Below are 26,713 nucleotides of genomic sequence, written 5' to 3'. Positions count from 1 at the left end.
TCATTGCTTCTAAAGATGTTCAGATTTTTATTTTCTACATTTTGGCTTCATTTGATCTTTTTGATACGAATTGTCAATCACTTCTATATTTCTTGAACCTAGTGTCAACATTGTCTACATTTTTATAAGATTGTGTAGATCTGCTAAATGCAGATCTAAAGGAAACTGTCACACAGAGGCCTGTTGTGGCAAAGAGCTCTCCCTCCATGAGTACACCACTCCTCTTTCCTCCCTGTTTCACATCTCAGTTTGTACGAGTTCATGCTTGCAATCAACACCATTCTTTTATCTTAACATTAGATCCAACATACTGTGCCTAGACTTCCATAAGTGCATGGTTATGAAAGTGAACTCTTGTACAACTTTCACACCTACTGGAAGTCAGTAGAGTTGTTGTTTCATGGTCAAGCATCAAAGATTAGATTACCATTCCTGGAACGAGGTGCTATTTTATATACGCTGGAGCTTATTGCAAAACCAACTAGACCTTCACGGAGTTCAATTTGACCTGTTTTAATCACAAGTTAAAAGACCAATAGATAACATTGGAAACAATTTAATGCAATACAAAAACCATCTCCTGTGCCTGAAAAGTACTTGTTTCAGATTTCTAGATATTCCTAGTAATCTTATTTTTGCCCACTCTGGTTGCATCCTGGTGTTACTTCTAAATATCGTGTTGGGTCTATTTTCCATTTTTAGGTCTCCTGATTGTCATTTTCCCATTAACTTTAGCCTGCTTGACAGGTTTCTTCAGAGCATTTGGACATGTCACACAGTAGATCTGTAAGCACATCAAGTGCAAGTCACTATACCTTTGCATAAGGATTTAATATATTTGAATATTCATGAAGAGGCACACAGCTGGGAAGAGTTGACAAACCTACTTTCAACCCAGATACCACCTTTTATGCTGAAGTATAAATTAATCACTATGCCCAGCACTTCCTCTTAAGTATTTTTACAGTTTGCCTGTACAGCTACCATAGGGAGCTTCCACTTGATCACCTTTATAGGCTCTTGGACATCAGCTTCCAACATACTCTAATCCAGGGGCAGTGGTTAAAGGCTCTGGGTTACTGATCAGAATGTCAGGAGTTCAAGCCCCCACTGTTGGGCCCTTGGATAAGGCCCTTAACCCTCAATTGCCCAGTTGTATAAATGAGAAATGCAAGTAGTGCTGGATAAGGGTGTACCAAATCCCATAAATGTAATCCCAAACTTAAACCCACCCTCCAAGTAAAAAGGGCAGGTTGTGCTCAGGTTTCTGAAAGACAGTTGATGTATGCAAATATTTATTGAAACTTTACAATACAAAATCTTGGACAGACACAGAAAGGTAAATGTCCTATTTACAAAACAAAATGCTGTTCATGAAGAGACTTGAGGCAGGCATGCTGTGCTGGTTGGAAGATCAGTGGGCAGCTCGGTAGAAAGCTCCATCATGCCGTGGCTTCAGCTGAGGTAGATGAATTCACAGCCTAAAACAAACACGTTATGAAAGTCAACACAAATAAATAAAACAACTGAAGTGTACTAAAAGCAAAAGGACTGGCAGCACTTTAGTTTCACAGCCTAGAAGACATACAGCAAACCACAACCCATAAGCAAAAAAACGAAACAAAATTGGATCCTGCAAATGATCCGCATTGGGGAAAGGCATGCGTGATGGATCCACAGATCAGGCCCTGTCCTGAAGCACCTCCACTAACCCTACAAGCAGAAACATTAAGCCTATCAACTCGCCTCCTGTTCCATTTTCTCCTGGACTCCATTGCTGTTGCTGGCAGAGTCGGCGCTGCCATTAACTGTGGTCTCCTGTTTGACCTTTTTAGCATCACTGTCCTTTTTTGGGCTCTCGTCTTCTGGTTTCCTCTGTGCAGGAATACAAAGCAGGACAGAACAGACTTTATTGCTTCCTCTCACCCCTTCAGCTCCTCATCTAATCTACTGTCCAACCGCACAAATCCACAGCTGCACTCACACTATTCACGAGCCACCTGATAACCATGACACATTGCTTAACTTCTCTAATCACAGACACATGCATGCCTCTCTTCATGACAGTAAGGGGGCTTAACTTCTTTTTAAACATGAGGGCAAAAACAGTTAGGGTCTCCTGGAGAGGCAGGTAACGAGAGTGGGCACTGGACAGACCCTCACCTTTTTACGGACTAGATGAGAGATATCCGATGCAGATTTTGAAGAGGACGCACTGTCAGCAGCAGGCTTAACTGCTATCTGAAATCAGATCAGAGCGAGTGTTAAAGGTTGAAGTCAAAATCCCAAATATTGTGCAAATTAATTTTTTTCCAATGTACCAGGGTGGCTGTAGATGAAGATGAACCACTGTTTTCAGCTGCAAATCCTGAGGATGTAGAGGCCCCTCCCTGAAAGATGAAAAGCTCAGCACTTATTCATACTAGACTACCACCATCAGTACAGTTTCCTTCAACTCACCAGGGTCTGGTGAATCGCTTCTGATGCTGAAGGAGCTGTCTGCTGGCTTTCCTTTGCATCTTCCACCTTCTCAGCAATTTCTGGCAGCAGCTGCTTTAGCTCTGCTAGTTCACGCTTTTCCTCTGCAGCTCCTTCAGCACCTTCTGTTTTGTCAATTACTTCCTGAAGCATGACTGGTAAGAGGAACATCAAAAGACTCAAATGTTTATCTTCATTGAAAAGTCTTGAAATGAGATTGATTCACCACCACTGTTACAACACTCGATGAGGGATAACCAACACTATGGAAGTCACACACAAACCACAACATACCCAGGCGGCTCTCGATGACTTTGATGGAATTGTTGAACTGTTGGATGGCCTGGCTGTATTTGCCTGTGTAGCTAAAAGTCATGCCCAGCTGGTAGTGAGTCTCTGCTAGAAGACGACTGTGAGGAGGAAGATGCTTCAGCTGTATGGATAAGCACTCCTGGAAGTCCTCTAGAGCCTGGTTATAGTTACCTACAAAAAGACCAAACTAGGCTCAGTCATGGAAGAGCTCTGTACTAATCTACAGTCTTTGGCTACTTGACTATTTGGAATCATCCAGGTGGAGAGTTCCTCCCTAGGAATATTGAGAATTATCCACTGCTTAAAATAATCAACTCAATTTGATTTTAGACCATGCCTTTTCAGTTTGCTCACCAACACCAAATAGATCCAGTGAGCAGGCTTTGGCCACAAGTGTACAAATTTCCATGAGCTAAGATCTGACACTAAGCTAAATTTCACAACCAATTTACTTTTTAAAAAAAAAAAAAAAAAAAAAAAAAAGTGACTTCTTTCAAAAGTTCTTGTCCAAACATACCCGATTCTGCACCAACTTCACCAAGTTTCAAGAAGATTTGTGCTGCCATTAGCTGGTCCTCTTTGCTTTCCTTCCTGCGAGCAAGACATTGTTTTTTCCAGAGCAAGGGCAATTACACAAGTGTGGGGGTTCTCTCTGCAAGCCTTCATACCTTTTGTAAATCACTTTAGCCACTTCCAACATCTCCCATGCTAACTGGAGATTGCCAACATCCTCCTCCTCCTCCTGCAAAAACAGACAAAATGTGGGGGGGGGGGGGGGGAAGTAATATGGATTCTCACATTTATCAACACTCCCTCAGAACATCCCTGGATTAAACACAGACCTTGTCCTCTGCATTGGCATCTGCTTCCTCATCATCGTCATCATCTTCATTATCATTCTCAGCATCTAAACAGGTAGACACTGCAAGTCAGTTGAAACCAACAAATATGGCAAGACATCTGTGAAAGCCACCATTACATTTCCATCATGAGCCAAGAAAGGTTCACCAAGTGAAAAAGAAATAAGATGCCACTGTAAACCCATTGCTTCACCCATACCCCCCCCCCCCATGTGCTCCATTTAACAAATCTACCTCCAGCACCTTCCTCCATAGGCTCTGCCTGTTCATTCCCACTTGGTTCTTCTGTGCACTTAACATCTTGCTCAGCATCCTCCTTTGCCTCTTTTGTAACCGGATCTTCCTGTTTTGAGGAGCCATCTTTGTCCAACACCTCAACATTTTCAGCAGTCTGCTCTTCACCTTTGACACTTCCTATGGATGTCTTTCCATTTTTGGCAGGCACCTCAGTCTTCTCTCCATTTCCTGCAAGAACCTCAGTCTTCTCTCCAGTTTCAGTAGCATTTTCCTTGGTAGTTTCCTTGACTTCTTGTTCCTCTTCGTCCACTTTTGGTTCCCCTTCCTGAGAATCTCCTTTCTCCACAGACATAGCTTCATAAACCTGTTCCCGGAGCTCATCTCTGGTTCTCTCTGTATTGTGGTGGAAACATTAAGTACCTTGCCAGCTTAAAACAGAAATTATGTCAAGCAAGACATATCGTGACCAATGACAGTGGTTTGGTTTTGAACCCCTCATTGTGTAAGATCTTCCTAACAAAACCCATATCTGCAAGGGGTCCAAATATTTGATATGACAGTTTGTCCTTTTAGCATGTTCCACAACCATGAGGAAATGCCCAACACCACCACCCTGCTGCCAATCCCTTATACCACCCCTCTGTAAATAAGTCATTAACATTATTAACTTCTAATTAATAACTTAAGAGTAAACTTCTTACCACAACCATTTTATGCATTCAGTTTAACAGGGTTCCCTGGTCTGCCTTTCAAAACTGAAATTTCACATTTCTCTACAAAGTGGCAATGATCAGTCCAAAAAAAAAAAAAAAAAAAAAAAAAAATTTCTATTCCATACAATATTAGTCTGTATTCCATGCCAGTAATGAAACCATGTAGGTTTAAAATCAAACAGCACTCAGACAAATCAATTTCCTGATTAATTGTAAACACTAATGGTTGACAGCAGCTCATTTTCATTCAGATATAAACAAATTGGAGCCACTCGCTATTGATTATCTCTCAAGCTGGGGTCTACATCAGTTTTAGCACATATGGAAGAAATGTTAACACCAATGACAAACAAATGGCACTATACATTTTTACTTCAAATTAGAACAAAACCCCAGAAACATTACTTTTATAACCGAAGCAACGTTTAAAGATCTGGTGTTTCCACCAAAATACCCACCATCCAAGTTATCTGCACTCTCAATCTTTGAGTCATTCTGCTTCTCACCCTCCTCTGAGGATTCCTCCGGGACTCCCTCCAAAGCATTACCCAAGACAGAGTTCTCCATCCTGCAAGAGTACACCCACCAAGTGATAAATGATTTGGCTTAAAAGATGGGTTCAAGAGCCAAAAGCAATAAACTGTTTGGTGCATTACCTGGCAAGTTCTAGCAAGGACTTCCCACACAGGAAAAACGCCTCTCCACATTCATCAGCTGTGTCCCCATATTTTTCAGCTCTGTGGGAATGGTGTGATTAAAACCGATTGTAATAAAATTGTGTGTTCCTGTAGTGCTTATATCCAACTTAAAGCAGTCAAGCACAACTTCTCATTAAACACACTACTGATGCAATAGTACGAAGTGCTCAAATTCAAGTTCAAAGATGTGTAAATTGTCCACTTATTCACACAAGATACCATAAAAGTGTAACAGGTACTACCCCAGTTCCAGTGGTTGGAAGGTTGCATAACTACAAAACAGCATGGGCAAGTAAGATGGTTGCAGTGTCATAAAGTCATGCATTTTTAAACATGAAAGGGTTCATCAATATAGGGAAAGAAGTCCAAATTCTAGTCCGGGATAAAAATCACATGTACACCACAAATAAACCAGACATTAGGTTGAAATACACCCATGCTACATGCTTTACCAAACAGGCCTACAAACATGACAAGTACACAAGGTCAGTTGTGGGGCTGCAACCAATGATTAGTTTCTCATAACCAATTAATAGAATTAAAAACAAAAAAAAACCCAAATTAAACCAGTCCTAAGTTTATAAAAATAAATAAAAAAACCTTTCACCATGTTACTCACTCCCTTTAGGCATATTGTTTTACTCATGCTAACTTCGATTGTACTGTTTTAATTACATTACAGATTTTACTTGTGTTACACTGTTGAACACGTCAAAATTGCAAGTGATGACTAACATGGCCTAGTTATAAATTGATCACTCTGGTTCTAATAAATAAAGTTGACACTGCAAGTGTACAGATACAGCATGACTAAACTAATTAAATTAAACCTTAAGCAATTCACACCAGTTTCCCCAAACACTTTCACACCGTGGATCATTTGGGATATAAACAATTGTGCGTCACTGCTTTACAAAGTTTACAACATTCAATATAAAACCCTGCCTTGGAGGACTTGATTACACCACTGTCTGATGGTGACAGATCATGTTGGGCATAAAAGGTAATGCTGAAACAGTAAACTAAAGAAATTCATCGTGGTTGACGGTATTCAGCTAAAGCTAGTGGTGTTGCATTACGTTACTTTAGGACAGGATCATCTCAAATTTGATTTGAGATGATCCTGTCCTAAAGTTCATACAATAGACAGTAGAGTACATAGTGCAAGTGTATAGCAAGTCATTTGGGACACAACTTTGGTCTGTACGCTTTAGACTAGCTAATTGACAATGAGTCGCTGAGAGTTTTCATAATTAGTTCTTTTAATCGATTGGTTGTTGCAGCTCTAGTCAGTTATACTCACAGCATAGCACAGGCCTCCTGAAACACTGTGACTGCAGACACAACATCTCCCATGACCAGATGCCTGTTTCCAGTGCCAATCAGCTTCTTCGCCTCTTCAGCCACATCACCAGAGCTGCAAACCATTCAAGATGTTCATGTTACAGGCATAACTATATTTTCACTGATTTTAATATTAGGTAACAGACACCTGAAATCTCACCTCTCTGCAGCACTGGAGGAGCAAGGCTTCTCTTCCACACTGGGAAGAGAGAAGGAAAGTTAGTTTGCAGAGGAATTTCACTGATCTACTCAAAACAAGGCAGAGGAGTGTCCAGTTTAATTACTTGGGTGAATCACATCACTGGATATTTCTTTGACGCACAGCACATTATATGAACTACATGAAAAACTAAGCTCACTCAGTACATTTAATTGGATTATTGTCCATGTAAGACAATACTCTAAGAAACTACCATGTAAACAGATTTAAGACTACCTTAATCCAACTAAAGTCAGACTCAAAGTTAACAAATTCAGTTAAGACGTATGGAGTACTCCTATTTTAGGCGTGTTAGACATGCACACATCTTAAGCAGACTATTAAGGTTGTGTGTAAGGTTTCACCACATTTTGAGAAGGACACGTACACGGCAATGCTCAACCGTTTGATGGCAAATGAGCGCAAGGCTGCGTCTGAAACGGCATACTTACCCACTATATAGTAACTGTCTTATTGCCTAGACTCAATTTGTGTTTACGTCAAGTACGACTTTAGTCAGACTAAGGTAATCTTATATCGCCGTTTACATGGTAGTTTCTTAATCAGGTTAATATTGGATGATTGTTGTGCATGAAAACATAGTCACTGATCAACTATGAATAGTTGAAAAGGAAAGCCACAAATACTAACAGGATACTGTTTGCAATTTAAACATCGGATCAGCTACTTCCAAGTTTGTAAGATTTATTTCTTAGAAACAAATGTGACCATTCATCACAATATCCATATTTTAGTCATTCAGCATGTCTGGAAAGACAAAAGCGAAAGAGAAACTTGCCACCGACATGTTTGTTGTCAGACAATGAAACGAGTATGAAAGTGCCTGAAACACAGCACATTAAAAGACTACATGTTAACCAGCTGTCACTTCTGCACTGATAAAACCTGATATAACCACATCACCACCTGACCAAACACCCCACACACACACACACACACACTAAACAATGGTTGGGCTTTTGAATATAAATTTCCATGTCACTCAGACACAAAGTCAGACACAACAGAAGATCTCTGCTGTTGTGCTGTGTAGTGTCTAGGTGGGAAAGCAGGACTATCCCTAAAGGGATCTGAAAAATTGACCAGAGCAATCTGTTAAAATGAGAGTGAATAGCAGGAGGAGGAAGAAAAAGGTAGTGCTACAGCAGGAATATGACTGAGTGAAAGGATTGTATTCATGTTTTACCAAAAAATAAAACACTTTAAAAGTTATTTAGCAATTTTGTATTTATTGACTAATTCAAGCACAACTAGATAAAAAAAAGAGGGCTATTTAAGCTTTCAGTACTTAATTTCAAAAAGCCAAATTCAAGCACCTTGAACAAACCCTGTATTAAGTCTTTTTTAAATCAAGGTCCAAGAGAGGGGCAACTACCCCTCTCCCAAAACAGGGCAATAGAGAAGCAACCTTTTCCTTCCACTATCAGAGAGAACAGCTGTCTGGATATACACCTCATATACAGTTTATGACTTCTTAAAGCTTAATACATCAAATTTACACAGTGATAAATCTGTGATTAAGAGTTTACAAGCGTGAAGCCCAGAAATAATCCCAAACAAATTAATAAGCGAGACATATCTGCCTAGTGTTAAATTCTCAGAGGATTTATTTTACATTGAAAGCAAACCTTGAATCACGGCGTTTCCCCTCTCCCTAGAGTGACAAATCACAGCATTATGATTAAAATCAATAATTAACTATGATTTCTTTTATCACATGTTGTCTGTGTTTAATCTTAACCTCAAAAACAAAAAAACACCCCCATGTAGACATAAATAAAGAGGTGTGTAAAAAGTTTGAGCGCTTTTGGTGTAAGGTAACCATGGTAGCCGCTAGCTTAGCTACAGTCGACGCATATAAGTGCAGCTAGCATGAGCACGCGCACTCATCCTGGGAAAAAAAAATTAAGCTTGTTTAGATTTACAAACTCTAACGGGTTTGTGAGATTATAGAAGAAGGAAAAAAAAAAGCTACAGCATGGATAGTTTAGAGCTGCTAGTGCGACAGAAGAGAAAGTAAACCGACTTAACCGAAACTAGCAAAGCGACTTAGCCGCGGCTCTCCCGCCAAACGCCGCGTACTCGCGCACTCAGTAGTGCGGAGAGAGCGTCAGGAGAGGCGTCGTGTTGATGCGTACTGATTAGTGCGCAAGTGCTGAACCAAGGCTTCGACGGAGCACAACAACAAAACTAGCCTGAGCGCGCTACGGCTAACACTAACACACAGCGCGAACATCTGCGCAAAACTTACGCCTCACTGGTCGAAGAAGCGGCGACAGTGTTTTCCTCCGGCATCTTCAGCGTCCGCCTTACCAACAACTTAACCTACACAAAGCAGCCCAGGAGAAAAAACAGACCCACACACGACTGATTCTGAACCGAGCACTGTTGGCGCCTTTAAATACGGATGCTGACTTCACTTCCGCTGACCTTTGACCTCCCCGTCAAAGCGCGGGAAATGATTTTAAAGGGCACGCTGCTTGGAATCTACTGCCGACACATGTGCACTATTTCCTACACCTGATGTAGAGTTGAGGTCAGAAGTTTACATATGTCATGCTGAATCTACAAAATGTTTATAATTAAAATAAATATATAAATAAGAGGGCGCATGGTGGAAGTTTGCATGTGCTATGGGGGATTCCTCCGGGTATTCCGGTTTCCTCCCCCCCGTCCAAAGACATGCGCGGTAGGCTGATTGGCATGTCCAGACTGTCCATAGTGTATGAATGGGTGTGTGTATGTGCCCTGCGATGGATTGGAACCCAGTTCAGGGTGTACCCCGCCTTGTGCCCGATGCTCCCTGGGATAGGCTCCAGGTTCCCTGCGACCCTGTAGGACAAGCGGTATAGAAAATGGATGGATATAAATGAGGGTTTACAGTGGCTTAGTGGTTATCACGTTCGCTTCCTGTCGTGGCCCTGTGTGCGCGGAGTTTGCATGTTCTCCCCGTGCTGTGGGGGTTTCCTCCCCCTGTCCAAAGACATGCGTGGTAGGCTGATTGGCATGTACAAAGTGTCCGTTGTGTATGAATGGGTGTGTGTGATTGTGTCCTGCGATGGATTCGCACCCTGTCCAGGGTGTACCCCGCCTTGTGCCCCATGCTCCCTGGGATAGGCTCCAGGTTCCCCGCGACCCTGAAGGATAAGCAGTAGAAAAATATTTTTTATTTAGTTCTGCTCTGAATAAGCTTTCTCACATAATGGATGTTTACATATAGTCCACAAGACACAATAATAACTGAATTTACAAATGAACCAGTTCAAAAGTTTACATACGCTTGATTTTTAATACTGTGTGTCGTTACCTGGATGATCAACAACTGTTTTTATGTTTTGTGAGAGTTCTTCATGAGTCTCTTGTTTGTCCTGAGCAGTTAAACTGCCCACTGTTCTTCAGAAAAATCCTCCAGGTCCTGCACATTCTTTTGTTTTTCCAGCATCTTCCAACAGCGACTATATGATGTTGAGATCCATCTTTTCATGCCGAGGACAACTGACAGTCCCACCTGCTTTATACATTATTGCATTATAACAAATGCAAACAAATATTTACACATAAACAACAACCAAAACTTTTTTTTTTTTTTTTTTAAATTGCATTCCTTGATTGTCTAAATGGTCAAGTATTTCTCTTTTACCAGGATTTAGGAAAAATGTTTGTGTTTGTAATATATTGCTGTTAAATCTGTCTATACTTCTTTCATTCATCTTCAGTAACCCCGTTATCCTGCTCAGGGTCATGGCAGATCCACTCAGTGAGTGGCATCATGCGTGAACACACACACACACACACACACACTCACACCTAGGAGCTATTTAGTGTAGCCAGCCCACCTATCTGCATGTTTTTGTGAGGTGAAAAAACACCAAAACCCCTACGTGTACAGGTGAAGAATATGTGAAACTCTACACAGACAGTAACCTGAGCTCAGGATACAACTCAGCACCCTGGAGTTGAGACGTGACAATGCTAGCCACTGCACCGTTTTGTCTGGTCATATTGATACGTATAATTGTGTATTTTCAACAGCGAAAGTCAACATTATGTCAGCAAATCACATGTCCAAAAAGGCTGTGAAGGGAAAACAACAGTGGGCCTTAAAACAGAGCCTTGTAGGACACCATACTCATACTGTGTTTCATCAGGTTCTCAAAGTGCTCCAGTGATGCTGATAAACTAGCAACGGTTTATCTAAAAATTCACCTTAGTATCCAAAGAGATTCTTTTTTTTGTCGGGTGAAATGATGAGTAACGTTTGAACATGTGGGTTTCTTTAAGAGGCAGGATGACTTTGGGTGTGTGTTGGGTAAATACAAAAACCCTGTCTCAAATCACTCTCATTCAATTTCACTATGGATTCTTATATGTAGAGACAAAACACATCATCGTAGTTAAATATGTGAAGTGAAACCATTGAAAAACACAGTATTGCTAAATATCATTTTCTGCATTAAATACACTGTAGTCATTACATTTTTTTGGGTTTGTATTTATGTAAAGAGCTTGGCCATCTAGTGTCCAGGGCCTGTGAATATTGTCTTAATCGGGTTAATATTGGATTATTGTTGTCCACCTCCAGGGTCGGGGGTTCGATTCCCACCGTGGCCCTCCGAGTTTGCATGTTCTCCCCGTGCTGCGGGGGTTTCCTCCGGGTGCTCCGTTTTCCTCCCCAAGTCCAAAGACATGCATGGTAGGCTGATTGGCGTGTCCAAAGTGTCCATAGTGTATGAATGGGTGTGTGAGTGTGTATGTGATTGTGCTCTGCAATGTACTGGCACCCTGTCCAGGGTGTACCCCGCCTTATGCCCGATGCTCCCTGGGATAGGCTCCAGGTTCCCCGTGACCCTGAAAAAGGATAAGCGGTATAGAAGATGGATGGATGGATGGATGTTGTCCATATAAACGTACTGACTAATAAAAATAGCCTCAAACCCCCCCCCCCAAAAAAAATTAATCCATCATTGAGACTAAACAGATAATGATTTCCAAACAAACACAAATACAGATATAAATATGAGATGCACTGTTCATTTTATTGTTTTTAAAATAAAGCTTGCCAGAAAGGTCCACAGGGCTCAGGTTGAGACCAGAGGGGCATTCAGTGAAGTGGATTGGAAGGCACATAATCCTGCAATACAATGTATCAATTAATACGGATCATTAAATGGATAGTGAGGATGTCCTGCATCCCTCAGTACAGGCTTGCCATCAACCTGAAAAGTAATTTAAAAAAATCTTAGTGTGATGGTACACCACTGTTCTCTCTTTTATTTATTTAAATATTTTTTCTATCTATATATCCATTTGCTTTACACTACTTCTTATAAGAGCCATAACTGCAGTTATAAAAAAAGAAATGACATTAAACATCAACGTTATGGGCTGAGAAACTTACAGTTATAGTTGGCACGATGTATCTCCAGCCTTTGTTCAATGCTGTCACACTGTCCATTTCATCCGGCTCCAGAGTGAAGTCAAAAACCTGCATGTGCACAAACACGTGTTAAATTGCAGCAATTACGCTAGACGGTAAAAATACAACATTCAGTCGTGAATAAGAAAAAGAAAAGGAAATAACCTGTATGTTTTCTTTGATGCGAGACTCTGTAACACTCTTTGGGATAGTCACGACCCCTCGCTGGGTCTGCCACCTGCAATAAAGCCGAATCAGATGCTCTGTTTGTGCAACGTGTCATTTGTGCACAATCCAGCAACACAAAGAGTACCCTAATGTGGTATATTGGCACTACACTGGTACGCATACAGCAGATGAAAGTACAGTGTAATCTTAAATGTACTTGAATATATTTACCTGATTATAATTTGTGCAAGAGATTTGTTGTATTTCTTGGCTAGAGCTGCAATGACTGGCTCCTCTAAGACAACTGGCTCATCTGGTCTCTTCCAGGCACGATCTGGAGAGCCAAGCGGACTGTAGGCAGTCATCACTAAGCCCCTCTCCCTGCAGTGAGCAAGAAGCTCCACCTGGGCTAGATAAGGATGACCTTCTACCTAGAACAAAGAAAAATAGTGTTTCATTTCAGGCTGTTGTTTTTAAGCATTAAAGTGCAAGAACCAAATATGAGAGGAACATTGCAAAATGAATAGTAAATTAAATACTGGCTTCATTCCGTTTTTATGATTACTTTCCAAAAACTGCATGTCCTGCAGTGTTGTATTCCTCTATAACACAGCAGTTTGCCAACACTGACTACGTTTACATGGACAGCAGTAATCTAATTATTGACCTTGTTCTGAATAAGACAATATTATGATTAAGGTGTTTACATGAGTCGCTTTTAGAATACTCCTTTCATGTCCCTGTTTTACATGTTATAGAACATAGCGCGATTAACAGCACACGTCATTACGTCCCCAGGCCACGCCGTCTGACGTTCCCTCCAGAATTTCACGTATCAACATACAGTTCGTCTTCGTTATGGTACCGTATACAGTTTTGGGTGTTTAATTTTTTTATTTTACGAAAGCTTCAAGTGCAGTTAATTATTAGTCATGCTGTACGTGCAAATAAACGACTGCTTGAAGCCGTGGGCTGCGTCCCAAACTGCGTACTTACCTACTATAAATACATGTATTTGTACGCAGTTTAGGACGCTGCCGTGCTCTCCTGTTTGCTGTAAAACGGTTGCGCACTGCCGTGTGTGATCGTGTCCCGTCACAAAATGCGGTGAAAACTCCCACACGACGTTAATAATGTGATTAAGGTGTGTACATGTCTGTAATGCACGTCGATAAAGCGACTAAAATAGGAATACTCCACATGTCTTAATTCAATTTGTGTTTACTTTGAGTGTGACTTTAATCGGATTAAGGTGATCAATGTTTACATGCTAGTTTATTAATCAGAGTATTGTCTTAATCGGGTTGATATTGGAATATTTTCAATGTAAATGTACTGACTGACAATTTAATATTTGTTAGTGATGAACATAATTTTTTTATGCATTCGTACTGAAATGTTTGTAATTAATGTCGTCTCACTGGTGTGGCTCACTGCATGCTAGCTAAGGGTAGCAAGATCGAAATTCGGTGAGTTAGAGCCCTTGCGCATGTGCATTTCAACAATGGGACTCGATCAGTAAGTCAGTGAGTGAGGGAAAATGCCTTTCCTAGGCCGGCAATAAGGGAACGCCTAAAGAAAACACATTTTTGGACTTTAACCTATTACAAAACAGAATATCCTACATCTGATTTGCATTTAATTTCCAAACTTTTTACAGACCCGCACAAGTACCCTGAAATATCTCCTTCTCTCCCTACCTGTAATACAGTAGGCTTTATGTTGGCCATGGACAGGACATCATTAATCTGTCTGCTGTTGAAGTTCGAGAGCCCGATAGCTCTCACGAGTCCCTTTTCCACGAGTTTTTCCATGGCAGCCCATGTCACCTTGTAGTCAATGTCATCATACAGTAAGGTCCCATCTTCCTGTCTGGGGAAAGCTGTATCCCCCCGCCTAGAAGAAGAAAGTCAAGCTTTTCTAGCATGAGGATGGAAGGACTGCTACTTTTCTTTGGGGCAGAATCAGATCTGTTTAGACATGGATTAGGCATTTGCATTTTTATTTTGCCAGCCATTATATACTGGAATGCAAATACAACTGATTTTACAACATTTTACAAGTGGATTTTAACTAGGTCTCAGCTTATCTGTGCTCATAATGGAAATGCAATTGCAACTTCATGATCAAATTAGCATTTGAATTTGAATATAGTATAATTTGGAAAATGCTGCCATAGGGGTCCTGTCTACAGTCCTGTCAATCATTTGCCTTTGATAATTTCAACCACCCCCCCCCAACCTTTTTTCTCTCTAGTATTAAGGCTTTTTCATCTAGGATGTGGCTTGCGTGTGTTTTGGAGGCATGAGTTTGGAGCGAACACTGATAGGAGGGGCTGTATTTCTGCCAAAACTTCAAACTTTTAACCAACCGACTGACATATATTAAATAAAATTAAATGACATAAGGTACTGCAGAGTGTACCACTTTCTGCTGCACAAATAGTACTATTACCAGGTTTTCAGCTGCAGGTCAGTTCAATATAATTCAATTTTATTTCTATAGCACTTTTAACAATAGAACATGTCACAAAACAGCTTTATAGAAATCCGGATGTAGTTTTGGATTCCCAGTGAGGAAGCTTGACATGACAGTGGAAAGGAAAATCTCCCTGAGACGATGTGAGAAAGAGAGAGGATCCGGACTCAAAACAGAACCAGTGAAACAGTACTAAATGTGCTGAAAAGATGTGTACTGTGAGCACATTGTGAATAAGAGTCCTGGGATGAGCTCAGGACAGTCTTCATTACTGCAGCAGCGGCAGATCTTAAGTACAAATCCAGTTGAAATTATCCACTGAAGTAAGGGTGAGACTTTGGCATAAATTATTTTGGGAAGTGTAAACCTTTGGAGTGTACATATGGGATCATACGTAACTGCAGGAACTTTGGGTTGAACTCTGGACCAAGAGAGATTAGAGCAGGTAGTGCTCCTAAGTGCTAGGATTCGATCTATTCCTTGTGTTTTGTCTAATTTGTCAGTATGGGTAAATCAGCTGCCAAAAAAGTTTGTAATATGTTCCCTTGGCAGGGGGTTAGGTGTCGGCCTACACTTACTGGAAGGCATAAGGCCAGTGAATGAGGTAGAGGTCCAGGTACTCCAGCTTCAGCTCTTTCAAGCTGTTGAGCAGTGCTGGCTCCACGTCCTCAGGATGGTGCTTCGTGTTCCACAGTTTGGATGTCACGAACACGTCTTCTCGTTTCAAGGCCTGACATTAAGAAAAGTTCGTGAGAAAAACATAAGAAATACCACGATGTGCATTTTCATATCTTAGGTATTCCTATCAGCTGACTCACTTTGTCAGGCCCCAGCATCTCCTGAAAGGCTTCTCCGATTTCTGATTCGTTTCCATAAATGGCAGCGCAGTCGATGTGCCTATATCCGGCCTGAAGTGCCCATACGACTGCCTGTTTCACCTGCAGTCCAGAGTGTAAGAACAGAATGAGTGTAATCAATCATTTTTGTCTAAAGTAATACGTGAATGCAACCATCCATCCATTTTCTGTACCGATTATCCTACATAGGGTCCCGGGGAGCCTGGAGGCTATCCCAGAGGACACAAGGCGGGGGACAGCCTGGACGGGGTGCCAACCCATCGCAGGGCACACACACACACACACTCCCATTCACACAATACGGACAATCTGGAAATGCCAATCAGCCTACAATGCATGTTTTTGGACTGGGGAGGAAACCAGAGTACCCTGAGGAAACCCCTAAAGGACTGGGAGAACATTAAAACTCCATGCACACAGGGCGGAAGCGGGAATCAAACCCCCGACCCTGGTGGTGCAAGGCAAACGTTCTAACCACTAAGCCCACCAACATGAATGCAACCATGAGCTTGTAATTTTTCACACAAAAACATACTCGGATTTGTAAACCTGCAAATGTGCCAATCCTCATACGCCATGAATGTACAATCCAAATATCCATGTTTGTAATGTTCACGTTAAGGCATGTTAAGAAATCTGATTTAAACATCTTACATCTATTACATCTTATGGCACATAATGTAATGTTTAGACTGGGAAAACCCAAGCCAATGGCTGCACATAGCTGAAACAAAAGGCTCCTCAAATTGCAAATACAAACTCCCAAAAACTGTGCATCTAAAATGGTAAAGAATAAACCAGTTAGACAATAAATGATTCTCAAATGTCCCATGACAAGCACACACATGTTACAGATTTACCAAACAGACTATGGTTTTGCAGGTCATCTACTCTCATGATTCTGAGGCTGAAATCATGCATGCTTACTTTTGCGAATTAATTATCTCCCCAATAGGCAACGGGACATATAATAACAATATATCATGTATAGTATACAAATGAATGTACACTCACCTTTCCAGGCTCACTCTTCCATGTCCCTAACCCGACGAGTGGCATCTTTCGGCCGGTGTTCAGCACTGCAAAGTCGTTCATGTTTGTTTGCTTGCTTAGGAAACAAGAAGAGATGATTACCTCTTTATCAGATCAGTCCTGAACTCCTTTTTTAAAAAAAGAAAAAAGTGTGTAGGTGTTTAAACCCTGCCTCAGTAACAGTGGTGTCAATGCACTTTCCCCACTGCCATTTATACTTAGAAATATTCACTGAGGTTGATCAGTGACTAAGAAAGACAGGAAGGAAGGAAAGATGAACCTGCTGACTTATCACCTGACTTCCTAAGAGGAGGCTAAACAAACTGGCACGTCTATATAAGATAAGCTATATCGTGGAAATTTTCTAAACTTAAGGCTGGAGTCTCGAAATTTAGACATTTATTAAAATTTAGAATTCTTCAAATTCTCGAAATATAGAGAATGTTCTTACTATAGAGAATATAGTATAGAGAATGAGTCTTACTGTAAACTCGTTCCTTATGTGTGCATGCTAGCTAAGGAACTATGCTAGTCACACGGATATTAGCCTACTACAATAGTAAAATAGTACGGATGTATATGCGCGTGCGTAATATTTTCACATACTGTTTAGTAGAGTAGTATGCATTTTCAAAACGACCAGTTTACAGACAAAAGCAAGGGAGCTGGAGCTTAATACACACGCTTTAATCAATTATATTAGCAATATAAGTTGTTATAGGTGTTCGGTAGAGGAATCCCCCCACAGTTATTTCTATTTTAATGTAGTAAATACATGCATTAACAAATAATAATAATAATAATAATAATAATAATAATAATAATAAGGTCAACTTGTAGTCTCTATCTCTTGAAGGCCTAGATTAAATAAAATGTAGGGGGAAAAAAATAATAATGTCATATAATATCATACCAGATTCCGACAATAAATCCTGCAGGTGAATTTGAATAAATGTGCAAACTGAAAGCGTAGCATTTCTCCAACAGAAGCTGGCTATATTTATTTATGTATTTATTTATTATTAGGATTGTCCGTTCCACCTTAAAAGGTGGATCCAGGACTTATGAGGCGGTCACTAGGTTTTTAAGGAGGCCAGACGCCGCTGCAAATATAAGCGGGAACAGGATATGACATCATCCGTCAAAACTATATGAATAATTACAAAAAAACTACATATAATTACTGTATAATGTAATGAAATAATACTGGCCACAGGGCACTGACATTTTCATATGTAATTACGTTTTACAGCAGTAAAATGTCAGACAATATTTGAAGCAATTAAAAAAATAAATGTTATGTTTCCATCTGTTAAATATACCACCTGTGCCCAAAAGCACTTCTGAAATGGATTTTCCCCCTACACCTTCAAATAAGTGTTTACTGCCAAATAAGGTAAAGGAAATCCATTTGAAAATATTGCACAGGTTTTATCCGTGTAATGCTTTTCTTAACAAGTTTCAAAATCTCACCACAATGCTCTTTTTGTAATCTTGAATTTGAAACTCTCACACATTTATTTTGTGTTTGTAAATACTCAATGTAATTTTGGAAGCAGGTATCTATGATGATTTTTGATACATTCCACAAAATAATCAAAAGAGATGAGTCTATGATCCTCTTCTTGAACCGTAGAGTAATACTGGGTCTGATATAATTGATAACACATTTTCTTGGGAAGTTTCAGGCACATAAAGCTAAAGTAATATCTATTACACCCTCTTTTACTTTTTTTTTTTGTATTGATCTTAAAATATTTTAAGACTCATTGAATTCAATGACTAGAAATAAGAAGTGTATAAAAACATCTCTCATACTGAAAAAAAGTAATTTGTAGAATTTAATAGCTTACCCAGTACGATTTAAGATCTGTTATATGTATCCCCCAATTTCTGTTTTAGTTTCTGTTTGATGTTAAATGTCATTGTATGTTTTATAAAAAAAATAAATAAATAAAAAAGTTGAATAAAAAAAGCAAAAATAAATAAATAAGAATAATAGTGTGACCACGGCATTACGGTCTCTCGTCTGTAGATGGCGCCATAAAGCACACTGCGATGTTTTATGAGGAGATAATTGCATAGGAATTAGGCAGAATGTATACTGGAATTTGCCTGTATTCAATAGAACCAAATGCCAAGTTCACGGGTCTATTATTAACAATTCTTACAGTAAAAATATCTTCATATTGAGCAATATACAATACAATAAACACATTTTCATATGTAATTGTCATGTTTTTGAAATGGAATGCGAAATGAGCAGATTGGCTGAATTGTGTCATTTTTGTGTGCTTTATGGCGCCATCTACAGGCGAGAGATCGTAAGTTCTGGATCTATTAAGAAAATCCGAAAATACAACTTCAGCCTCGTGATTAAAAACCTCACTTTAGATAAACTATTATTTAGCACACATAAACAAACATACTCACCGTGTTTATCAGTAGTGAATATCTTCACTGGGAAATCAGACAAGGATGGTGATAAGATGCTTTTAAAATGTTTTATTTATCAGTGACGCTGTATACAGCACATCCGCTCCACACACCTCCAAATGAAAAGTCCCTTTGATTGTCTTTTGAATCTTTTCACTGAATCGACTCACCAATAAGAGTCGACGCTTTTGGCTTCCAAACGGCTCATTACCTTTTGCCCTCCCCAAACCTTTGCCTATCGATCGTTTAAATTGTTCAGCGATGATTGTTCAAAACAGTATTATACTTTGCTTTGCGTTTGTTCTAAAAATCTTTTTAAATAAATGTAAAAAACATCTAGGTGCTAGATATTTGCAGTGACTAAACGAATCGTCAATTATTTCTGCATTAAAGGGAAAAGCCACCCTGAACGACTTTAATATTAATATTTCTGAACAACATGTGATCTTCAATTATGCAAAAATATTTTAAAATAAAAATAAAATTCTGAGTCGACTGTCTGTCCAGCACGTTCGCCTCACACCTCCAGGGTCGGGGATTCGATTCCCACCGTGGCCCTGTGTGTGTGGTTTGCATGTTCTCCCCGTGCTGCGGGGGTTTCCTCCGGGTACTCTGGTTTCCTCCCCCAGTCCAAAGACATGCATAGTAGACTGATAGGCATATCTAAAGTGTCCGTAGTGTATGAATGGGTGTGTGAATGTGTATGTGATTGTGCCCTGTGATGGATTGGCACTCTGTCCAGGGTGTACCCCGCCTTGTGCCTGATGCTCCCTGGGATAGGATCCAGGTTCCCCTGTGACCCTGAAAAGGATAAACGGTATAGAAGATGGATGGATGGATGGATGGATGGACTGTCTGTCGGTTTGTTCGTACGTTCAAAATTCTCCTTAGTTTGATATCCTGAGAACGAGTCATTGAACGTTTGAAGGAATTATACAGAATAAATTGTAATCAGCACTTGTCACAGACCTGATTCCATTTTTGGAATCGTTCCAAACAGGGTCAAGGTCACAGCAAGTTCAAATATCTGAAAGGATTACACTTGTTGAAGGTCCCTGTTGACGCCATTGGTCTCCAGTTCTACTAGTTTGTTTTACTTCTTTCATCGAAAATTTTTCTCTTACATCAGTGAGATTTACTTCTAACATCATCTCTACCTAAAGAGAGCGATGCAGCAGCACTTTAGTCCTTCAGTCCATTCAGCTCTCTAACCTCCTCCAATCTCCTCTAATCTGTACACTCTACTCAAACAGAATGCTACCGTGCTTTTCATCTCAGAGACGCTGTAGCTAACTAGCCCAGACGATCTCTGCCGTAACTCAACTATGCTGTATTGCATTCTGGATTCTTTGAGTCCAGCGTTTGCGGTCTCCACTAATCCTACTTTGGATCTCTCATTAATTGAATGTAGGATTTCCAACATTGAACATTGTTGGAAAATGGTGAGTGAGAAAAGAAGCTCTTTTTTCATTTGTATTTTTAAGTTAGTAGTGAAATTTTGAGTATTATGATTGTTATGATGGGGCACACGGAGGCTTAGTGGTTAGCACGTTCGCCTCACACCTCCAGGGTTGTGGGTTTGGTTCCCGGTATGGCCCTGTGTGTACAGAGTTTGCATGTTCTCCCCGTGCTATTGGAGGTTTCCTCCGGATACTCTGGTTTCCTCCCCCAGTCCAAAGACATTGCATTATGATTATGTTAGGGAGCATTGGACATTTTTTCTCCAATTAAATGCTATCGTAACTGCTCTAGCAATATCCAATCAATGCAGCATACAACATCTTCTCACCATACCTTTTCACAGGAATAACAAAAACAAAGCTCCAGCCAACAACTGAATCACTTAGCACATCACCACTATTTCAATATAAACATATTTAATGTGTTTCACGGTGGACTTTTTCTGGAATATTATTGTGCACTGTAGTAATAAGGCATGTGCTGCCTCAGTAAGACAGAGAAGAGAGTGAAACATTAATCTCTCTAGAGCACATGTTTCCCTGGATGCTTTTCAATGACACTTACACTGTATCTGATTAACGGCATAAGAGAATTGTAAGAATGGTGATTAATTTTCAGTGAGAGCAGGATTGATTTGTCTTGCCAAAAAGAGATGTGTGGCAGCTTTTTTTTTTTTAGGTGAATATTTTCCCTTTTTTTTTTTTTTTAAATGACACATTTTTGAAAAAAGACGACTCATTTGTGAACGACACATCACTAAATCAAACTCAATTTCAGAAATCACACTTTAGTAATCTAACCATGTTTACTGTTTTTGTTGTTGTTGTTGTTGTTGTTGTTCTTGTGTGCGAACAATGTAGGAACAGTACTGTTCAATTTATGTGTTATTATTTGAAGTTCTCAATGCAGATCTTTATCATTTTTGCCATATAACATAATAAATAATATATAATATATATTTTGATTTCTATCCTGCCATCCATTTTCTGTGTCAGAACTATTTGTTCTCAGCCACATCCAATTTCTGTGCAGTGTAGTGTGTTTTTCCACTACAGCACAGATATCCATTAACCTGTGAATCTGTGAATTTCAATTTCAGTGGTACGTCTTTGTGAGAACCTCTGCTTGAATGTTGTTGTTTGTTTATAAACTAGAAGATTACATGTTAATCAGTATATCTATAAGGACAGGAAGGGGAGGAGTGTGAAAATGCAATTATGTCTGGGAATGTAAATGCTTTGCTGCTTGCGGTGTCTTTTTACTCCGCTGTTTAGCTTTTTCCTCATCATGCTAACTGGTCTGGGAGAAAGATAATGATCCTCTGGTGAAGAAAATGAAAGGTTTGTCTGTTGTCGTGGCTATAGGTGAGTTTTTCCTTGGATTTATTAATGTAATATGCCGTGTTGTATATTTTATGGATATATTATATAATGAACTACAGATGTGTTGTTAATTAATGAAGCAAAGTTCTTTGTATTTGATAAAGTGTAAGGAAAGCAGCACTTAAAATTTCTTCGTAGGCTTTCAGGAAGCCTGAATATAAGGGAAAGTTAACAAGTTGTTGTTTACTTTTTTCAGTACTGTCCTTATCATTGGCCAAACACAGAACATCTGATGGTATAACACACACACACACACACACACACACACACACACACACACACACACACACACACACACACTCACACAAACATTTTACCTACCTTTTTTTTTTTTAAACACGTTCCTTTTCCTGTCTTTACCTAACACAAAGCACTGAATTCATTTTTTCAGAAGTTGTTTTGACTGCCTGGCCTCAGGGACAGCACTTCTACTTCTGGGAATCCATCGTTCTGAAATGTGAGATAAAAAGGAACTCTTCAGAGGTGTTGCGCTACAGTTGGTTTAGACACAACCTCAGTGAGGCTACTACCCCGAGCCGTGCTCACAGAGTGAGCCATCACATTTACTCCATTTCAGCGCTGACCCCCGAGGACAGCGGCACGTACTGGTGTAAAGCTCAGAAACAGGGCACAAATTCCACCCTCCTGAGTAACTCTGTGTCTTTAAGTGTCACAGCAGGTAAGATTGATAAACACAGCAAGTACCACCAGTACACATAATCTTTGGGTTCAGTCTTGGGTAAAATGACCCATTTAATTTTATTTAACTAAAAAGGAAACTTGATGTGCCAGTCTCAGTTTCCCCTAGTCTGGGCTGAGTTATTATATCTATTATTTACAATTACAATTACATGTTCCTACAGAAAAAAATTTGGCCTAAGTGAATGGGATAGCCATTATAATAAACAAATCTGCATTCAGCAATAAATAATGTTGTTTCCTTTTGATACCATTCCTGCCTTTTTGCGCTCATGTTCTTGTGCTTACTCCAATGATATTCTGACAGTTTGAACCTTTATCCTTTCACCCTCCCTTCTTTGTTCTCTCATCTTTACTAAGCCTCACCTCCTGCATCCCTGGAGGTCTTGCCTGACAGCAGTCAGCACTTGCATGGCAGACAGTTTTCTCTGCGCTGTTCTGTACATGGTGGTAAAACAGCAGGCTGGACCCTGAGGCGGCTTCGCGGTGGTGAAGTAAATTCAGACTGTTTGAAGATGGAGGGCAGAGTTGACCTGAAGATACAAGGCATGTGCAGCTTTAACAACATCACTGGTCGATTAAGTGGCTTGTACTGGTGTGAAGCAACCAGAGGGGTTCAGCGCAGCAATGCCATCAACATCACTGTGAGCGGTGAGCTCCACATCACTAACACATCCTTATTCAACAACAAGGCCCTTTATGAGTGTAGGCTGCTTAATGTTTTTTTTTTTCTTAAACACGTGTACTAAAATAGTTCTTAGACTCCAATAACCTATAATAATTTTGAAATCAATCCAGTTTAATATTACCTACAATTATTTGAGTTATTTATTTGTTGGTTGTTTTTGTTCATGAAGTAAATTTCATGGATTTATTTATTTTTTTTTTTACATTAAAAAACGTACAGTTCTTATATTAACTGATCCATTGCTTTTGCAGCAGCAACTTAATAAATAATCCATGCAGGCTTAAAATAAAATCTGTCTAATAGGTAAGTCCTGAGAGTTCTGATATCAACAGTAAACAGTAAAGGGCGGCTGTGGTTCAGGTGGTAGAGCGGGTTGTCCATTAATCGTAGGGTTGGCGGTTCGATTCATGGCCCACGTGACTCCACATGCCGAAGTGTCCTTGGGCAAGACACTGAACCCCAAGTTGCTCCTGATGGCAAGTTAGCGCCTTGCATGGCAGCTCTGCTACCACTGGCGTGTGAGTGTGTATGTGAATGGGTGAATGAGACACAGTGTAAAGCGCATTGGATAAAAGCGCTATATAAGTGCAGACCATTTACCAAACACACTGATCACAGTAACACTAATAGTAGGCATCGTGTTCCTACAAAGACATTCTAGACAATTGAGTACATCCAACTTTGTGGCAACAATTTGGGGAAGACCAACATATGGGTGTGATGGTCAGGTGTCCACATACTTTTGGCCATATAGTGTAGCTATGAATGTTTGTAACGCTGTAAATTATTAAGTAAGGAATAAAACACTTGGGGGTGTGCTGTTATAGGAAAATAAGTAATGCAGGTTGGTATTTTTATACTAAGAAGGCAGTATTTTTCTTATCTCATACGTTGTTTCTATCGATATATTAAGTATTAGAATGAGATCTTTAATATAAAAATTATTTGAATTGTTTGTGTTATGTTTGTTTGTTTGTGTAAATCCTTTCATTGATTTATTTTTTGCATCGTCCTAAATGTGCAGTTCTTTTATAGATTAACGGAATTACGCCTCTTGCAGCAATAACTTAAGAAATAATATCCATGCAGACTTAAAATAAAATCTGTCTAATAGATTAGTCCTGAGTGTTCTGATATCAACAGTAAACACACTGATCATAGGAACACTAATAGTAGGCACCGTGTTCCTTCTTCTCCCCAGATGGCCATGTGATACTCCAGACTCCAGTTCAACCTGTAATGGAAGGACAGACGGTGACATTACTATGTAAGACTTCCTTCAACTTCAAACACCAAATATCCATCTATAGAGACGATGGGCAGCACATAAATAATACTAATGTGACGATGGAGAATGTGACTAAGGCTCATGAGGGATTTTACAAGTGTGTCAACCCAAACGCTTCTGTAGAGAGTCCAGAAAGCTGGCTGTCAGTGAGAGGTGAGGAAATTAAATCTGCTCTATTTTCAGACTAATTGAAGCTGTTTCGTAGATCTGTTTTATGAATTGAATCTTTTGCTTTAGGTATCGCTACAGATCAGGCAAAGGAAGAAAACGCCTTTATAGGTATGGATGTTTTGAGCAGTTGTTTTCTTTTACTAAGTCATATTCGCTATGTTTTCATGCTTATGTCTTATGTCCCTCCTGTGTTCTGTAGCGCCGTGGGTCTGGGCTGTCTGTGTCATTGTCATCATTCTGCTTCTGATCCCTATCACCTTTCTGCTTGTACTAAGTCTCAGGTATAGGCAACATTACTGAAATCTTCATAAATGGAATTTGTCTGTATGTCATATATATTATATTGTATATCTTATATATACTCTGTGTGTGTGTGCGTGTGTGTGTGTGTGTGTTTATATATATATATATATATATATATATATATATATATATATATATATATATATATATATATATATATATATATGTGTGTGTGTGTGTGTGTGTATATATATATATCTACATATATATATATATATATTATACACACACGCACACAGAGTATATATAAGATATACAATACAATATATATGACATACAGACAGCTAGAAGTAATCAAATGTGTGTTGCTTTTACAGAAAGAGAGTAAAGTTGTTTCCAACATGCAGAGAATTTAATACCCTTCAGGAAATGCCTCAAACCAAACAGGATGTGACAGAGATCCAGTGGGACCTAGCCTGGATGGAGATGACTAATCTGTTAGACAAGCCATGCCCTGGCAGCTGAGCAGTTCTTAAACTATTTACATACTATTACACTAATGACAATACAACAGTGCATAATGTCTTCATGGACAAAGTAACATATACTGAGAATCTCTAATCCATATTGTATTGTTAATATGCAATGTATTTGACAGAAATGTTTATTAGAGAAGGTAAATAAGTATCCATGTATCCTCATGAAGCTGAAATGTGACAGTAAAAATATACAGATATTTCTTTGTAACATTTTTTTTTGTAAAGTGAATATTTGGAAGTTGCTTAATGGGTTTATAACAAGCTTTTACATTTCTAATAAGAAACATTATTTCTTATATAAAAAAATGCAGCTGTCAAGGTCCTATCCACACCTAGATATAACCACCTACACATACTCACATACAACCTGTAATGTGTTTTAAAAACACTAGAGGGCAGAGCTGACATTACGTTATTGCCTATTGTTGTTTTGCCCGACGGTGAGATTTAATAAAAACACCTAGGCACTTTGATCAGAGTAATAACATGAAATTGATTATAGTAGTGATAACTCTGATACAATTCTTACAGTCAGGTTAATAAAAGTGTGTGAGAGAATAACTGAGTTGGACAATATTTTTCTTTTATTGTTCTGTTTTCAAAGATTGGATGTTTTTGTTTTGTGTGGTAGAGCTTTGTCTCACTGGCTAGTGGTTGATTAGTCTCTGTATCATAGCTCATTGCCTTACACTGTATGGCTTACAGCATCACAGCGTTAGAGAAGGCAACATTAGGTGCTGCTTTATAAATATTGTAAAGCAGAAACATGGCCAGCACAACCCTTAGGCAAGAAATACAGGCTTCTGCGGCTCTTGAGCTTTCTTCCAGACTTTATTGAGTCTTCCTGGTGCCACATTCCTTTTCCACACAACCTTAATTACAGCAGCGCGCAGTAATCTTTCACCTTCCCATTCCTCTGTTATTCCCCATCTCCTCTCCTAGAGGGCAGATTGTAATCATGCATGCACATTTTCACATCCATGGTTTATTGTC

General features: G+C 39.5%; 3 protein-coding genes across 17 annotated transcripts; 1 reads left to right on the top strand and 2 right to left on the bottom strand.

Annotated features, from left to right (window-relative positions):
- Positions 1–1,278: 1,278 nt before the first annotated feature.
- Positions 1,279–9,275, bottom strand: nasp (nuclear autoantigenic sperm protein (histone-binding)). 7 transcript variants are annotated; one of them, XM_017480355.3, is made up of 15 exons: positions 9,114–9,275; positions 6,803–6,841; positions 6,602–6,715; positions 5,257–5,337; positions 5,059–5,168; positions 3,894–4,280; positions 3,633–3,697; positions 3,459–3,532; positions 3,308–3,381; positions 2,773–2,961; positions 2,461–2,633; positions 2,322–2,390; positions 2,164–2,241; positions 1,747–1,875; positions 1,279–1,481 (listed from the first exon to the last, which is right to left on the bottom strand). In XM_017480355.3, exons 1-15 carry the CDS (start codon positions 9,155–9,157, stop codon positions 1,443–1,445), a joined length of 1,665 nt encoding a protein of 554 aa, XP_017335844.1. In that variant the 5' UTR covers positions 9,158–9,275; the 3' UTR covers positions 1,279–1,442. The 7 variants fall into 7 exon arrangements, with proteins under 7 accessions (XP_017335844.1, XP_017335845.1, XP_017335841.1 ...); XM_017480356.3 differs by having other exon boundaries at positions 3,459–3,529; XM_017480352.3 differs by having other exon boundaries at positions 3,885–4,280; positions 9,114–9,274.
- Positions 9,276–11,879: 2,604 nt separating this feature from the next.
- akr1a1b (aldo-keto reductase family 1, member A1b (aldehyde reductase)) lies at positions 11,880–19,384 on the bottom strand. 9 transcript variants are annotated; one of them, XM_017479069.3, is made up of 9 exons: positions 19,247–19,384; positions 16,796–16,889; positions 15,743–15,862; positions 15,503–15,654; positions 14,147–14,342; positions 12,678–12,877; positions 12,444–12,516; positions 12,261–12,347; positions 11,880–12,078 (listed from the first exon to the last, which is right to left on the bottom strand). In XM_017479069.3, exons 2-9 carry the CDS (start codon positions 16,874–16,876, stop codon positions 12,013–12,015), a joined length of 975 nt encoding a protein of 324 aa, XP_017334558.2. In that variant the 5' UTR covers positions 16,877–16,889; positions 19,247–19,384; the 3' UTR covers positions 11,880–12,012.
- Positions 19,385–19,389: 5 nt separating this feature from the next.
- On the top strand, positions 19,390–26,281 carry LOC108272059 (sialoadhesin). Its single transcript, XM_017480175.3, has 8 exons — positions 19,390–22,074; positions 22,289–22,327; positions 22,484–22,771; positions 23,152–23,442; positions 24,681–24,920; positions 25,005–25,046; positions 25,138–25,219; positions 25,559–26,281. Exons 1-8 carry the CDS (start codon positions 22,044–22,046, stop codon positions 25,704–25,706), a joined length of 1,161 nt encoding a protein of 386 aa, XP_017335664.1. The 5' UTR covers positions 19,390–22,043; the 3' UTR covers positions 25,707–26,281.
- The last annotated feature ends 432 nt before the right edge of the window (positions 26,282–26,713 follow it).

The sequence above is a fragment of the Ictalurus punctatus genome, chromosome 11 (genome assembly GCF_001660625.3).
Source record: "Ictalurus punctatus breed USDA103 chromosome 11, Coco_2.0, whole genome shotgun sequence".
NCBI classification, from domain to species: domain Eukaryota; kingdom Metazoa; phylum Chordata; class Actinopteri; order Siluriformes; family Ictaluridae; genus Ictalurus; species Ictalurus punctatus.
The sequence above is the reverse complement of the archived record's forward strand: the minus strand, read 5'-3'. Positions and strand labels throughout refer to the sequence as shown.

Bases quoted from the DNA above. Each gene is read 5' to 3' on its own strand.
- nasp (XM_017480352.3), bottom strand. From the start codon at position 9,157: ATGCCGGAGGAAAACACTGTCGCCGCTTCTTCGACCAGTGAGGC. The intron at 6,716-6,802 runs GTGAGATTTCAG...AATGGTTTGCAG, and splicing joins TCCTCCAGTGCTGCAGAGAG to CTCTGGTGATGTGGCTGAAG. The intron at 3,698-3,884 runs GTAGATTTGTTA...CTACCTGTTTAG, and splicing joins TATGGAGGAAGGTGCTGGAG to ATGCTGAGAATGATAATGAA.
- akr1a1b (XM_017479068.3), bottom strand. From the start codon at position 17,789: ATGCTACGCTTTCAGTTTGCACATTTATTCAAATTCACCTGCAGGATT. The intron at 15,863-16,795 runs GTGAGTGTACAT...TCTGGACTGCAG, and splicing joins GGAAGAGTGAGCCTGGAAAG to GTGAAACAGGCAGTCGTATG. The intron at 14,343-15,502 runs GTAAGTGTAGGC...TTCTTCTTCTAG, and splicing joins CACTGGCCTTATGCCTTCCA to GCGGGGGGATACAGCTTTCC.
- LOC108272059 (XM_017480175.3), top strand. From the start codon at position 22,044: ATGAAAGGTTTGTCTGTTGTCGTGGCTATAG. The intron at 22,772-23,151 runs GTAAGATTGATA...ATCTTTACTAAG, and splicing joins GTCTTTAAGTGTCACAGCAG to CCTCACCTCCTGCATCCCTG. The intron at 25,047-25,137 runs GTATGGATGTTT...TGTGTTCTGTAG, and splicing joins GGAAGAAAACGCCTTTATAG to CGCCGTGGGTCTGGGCTGTC.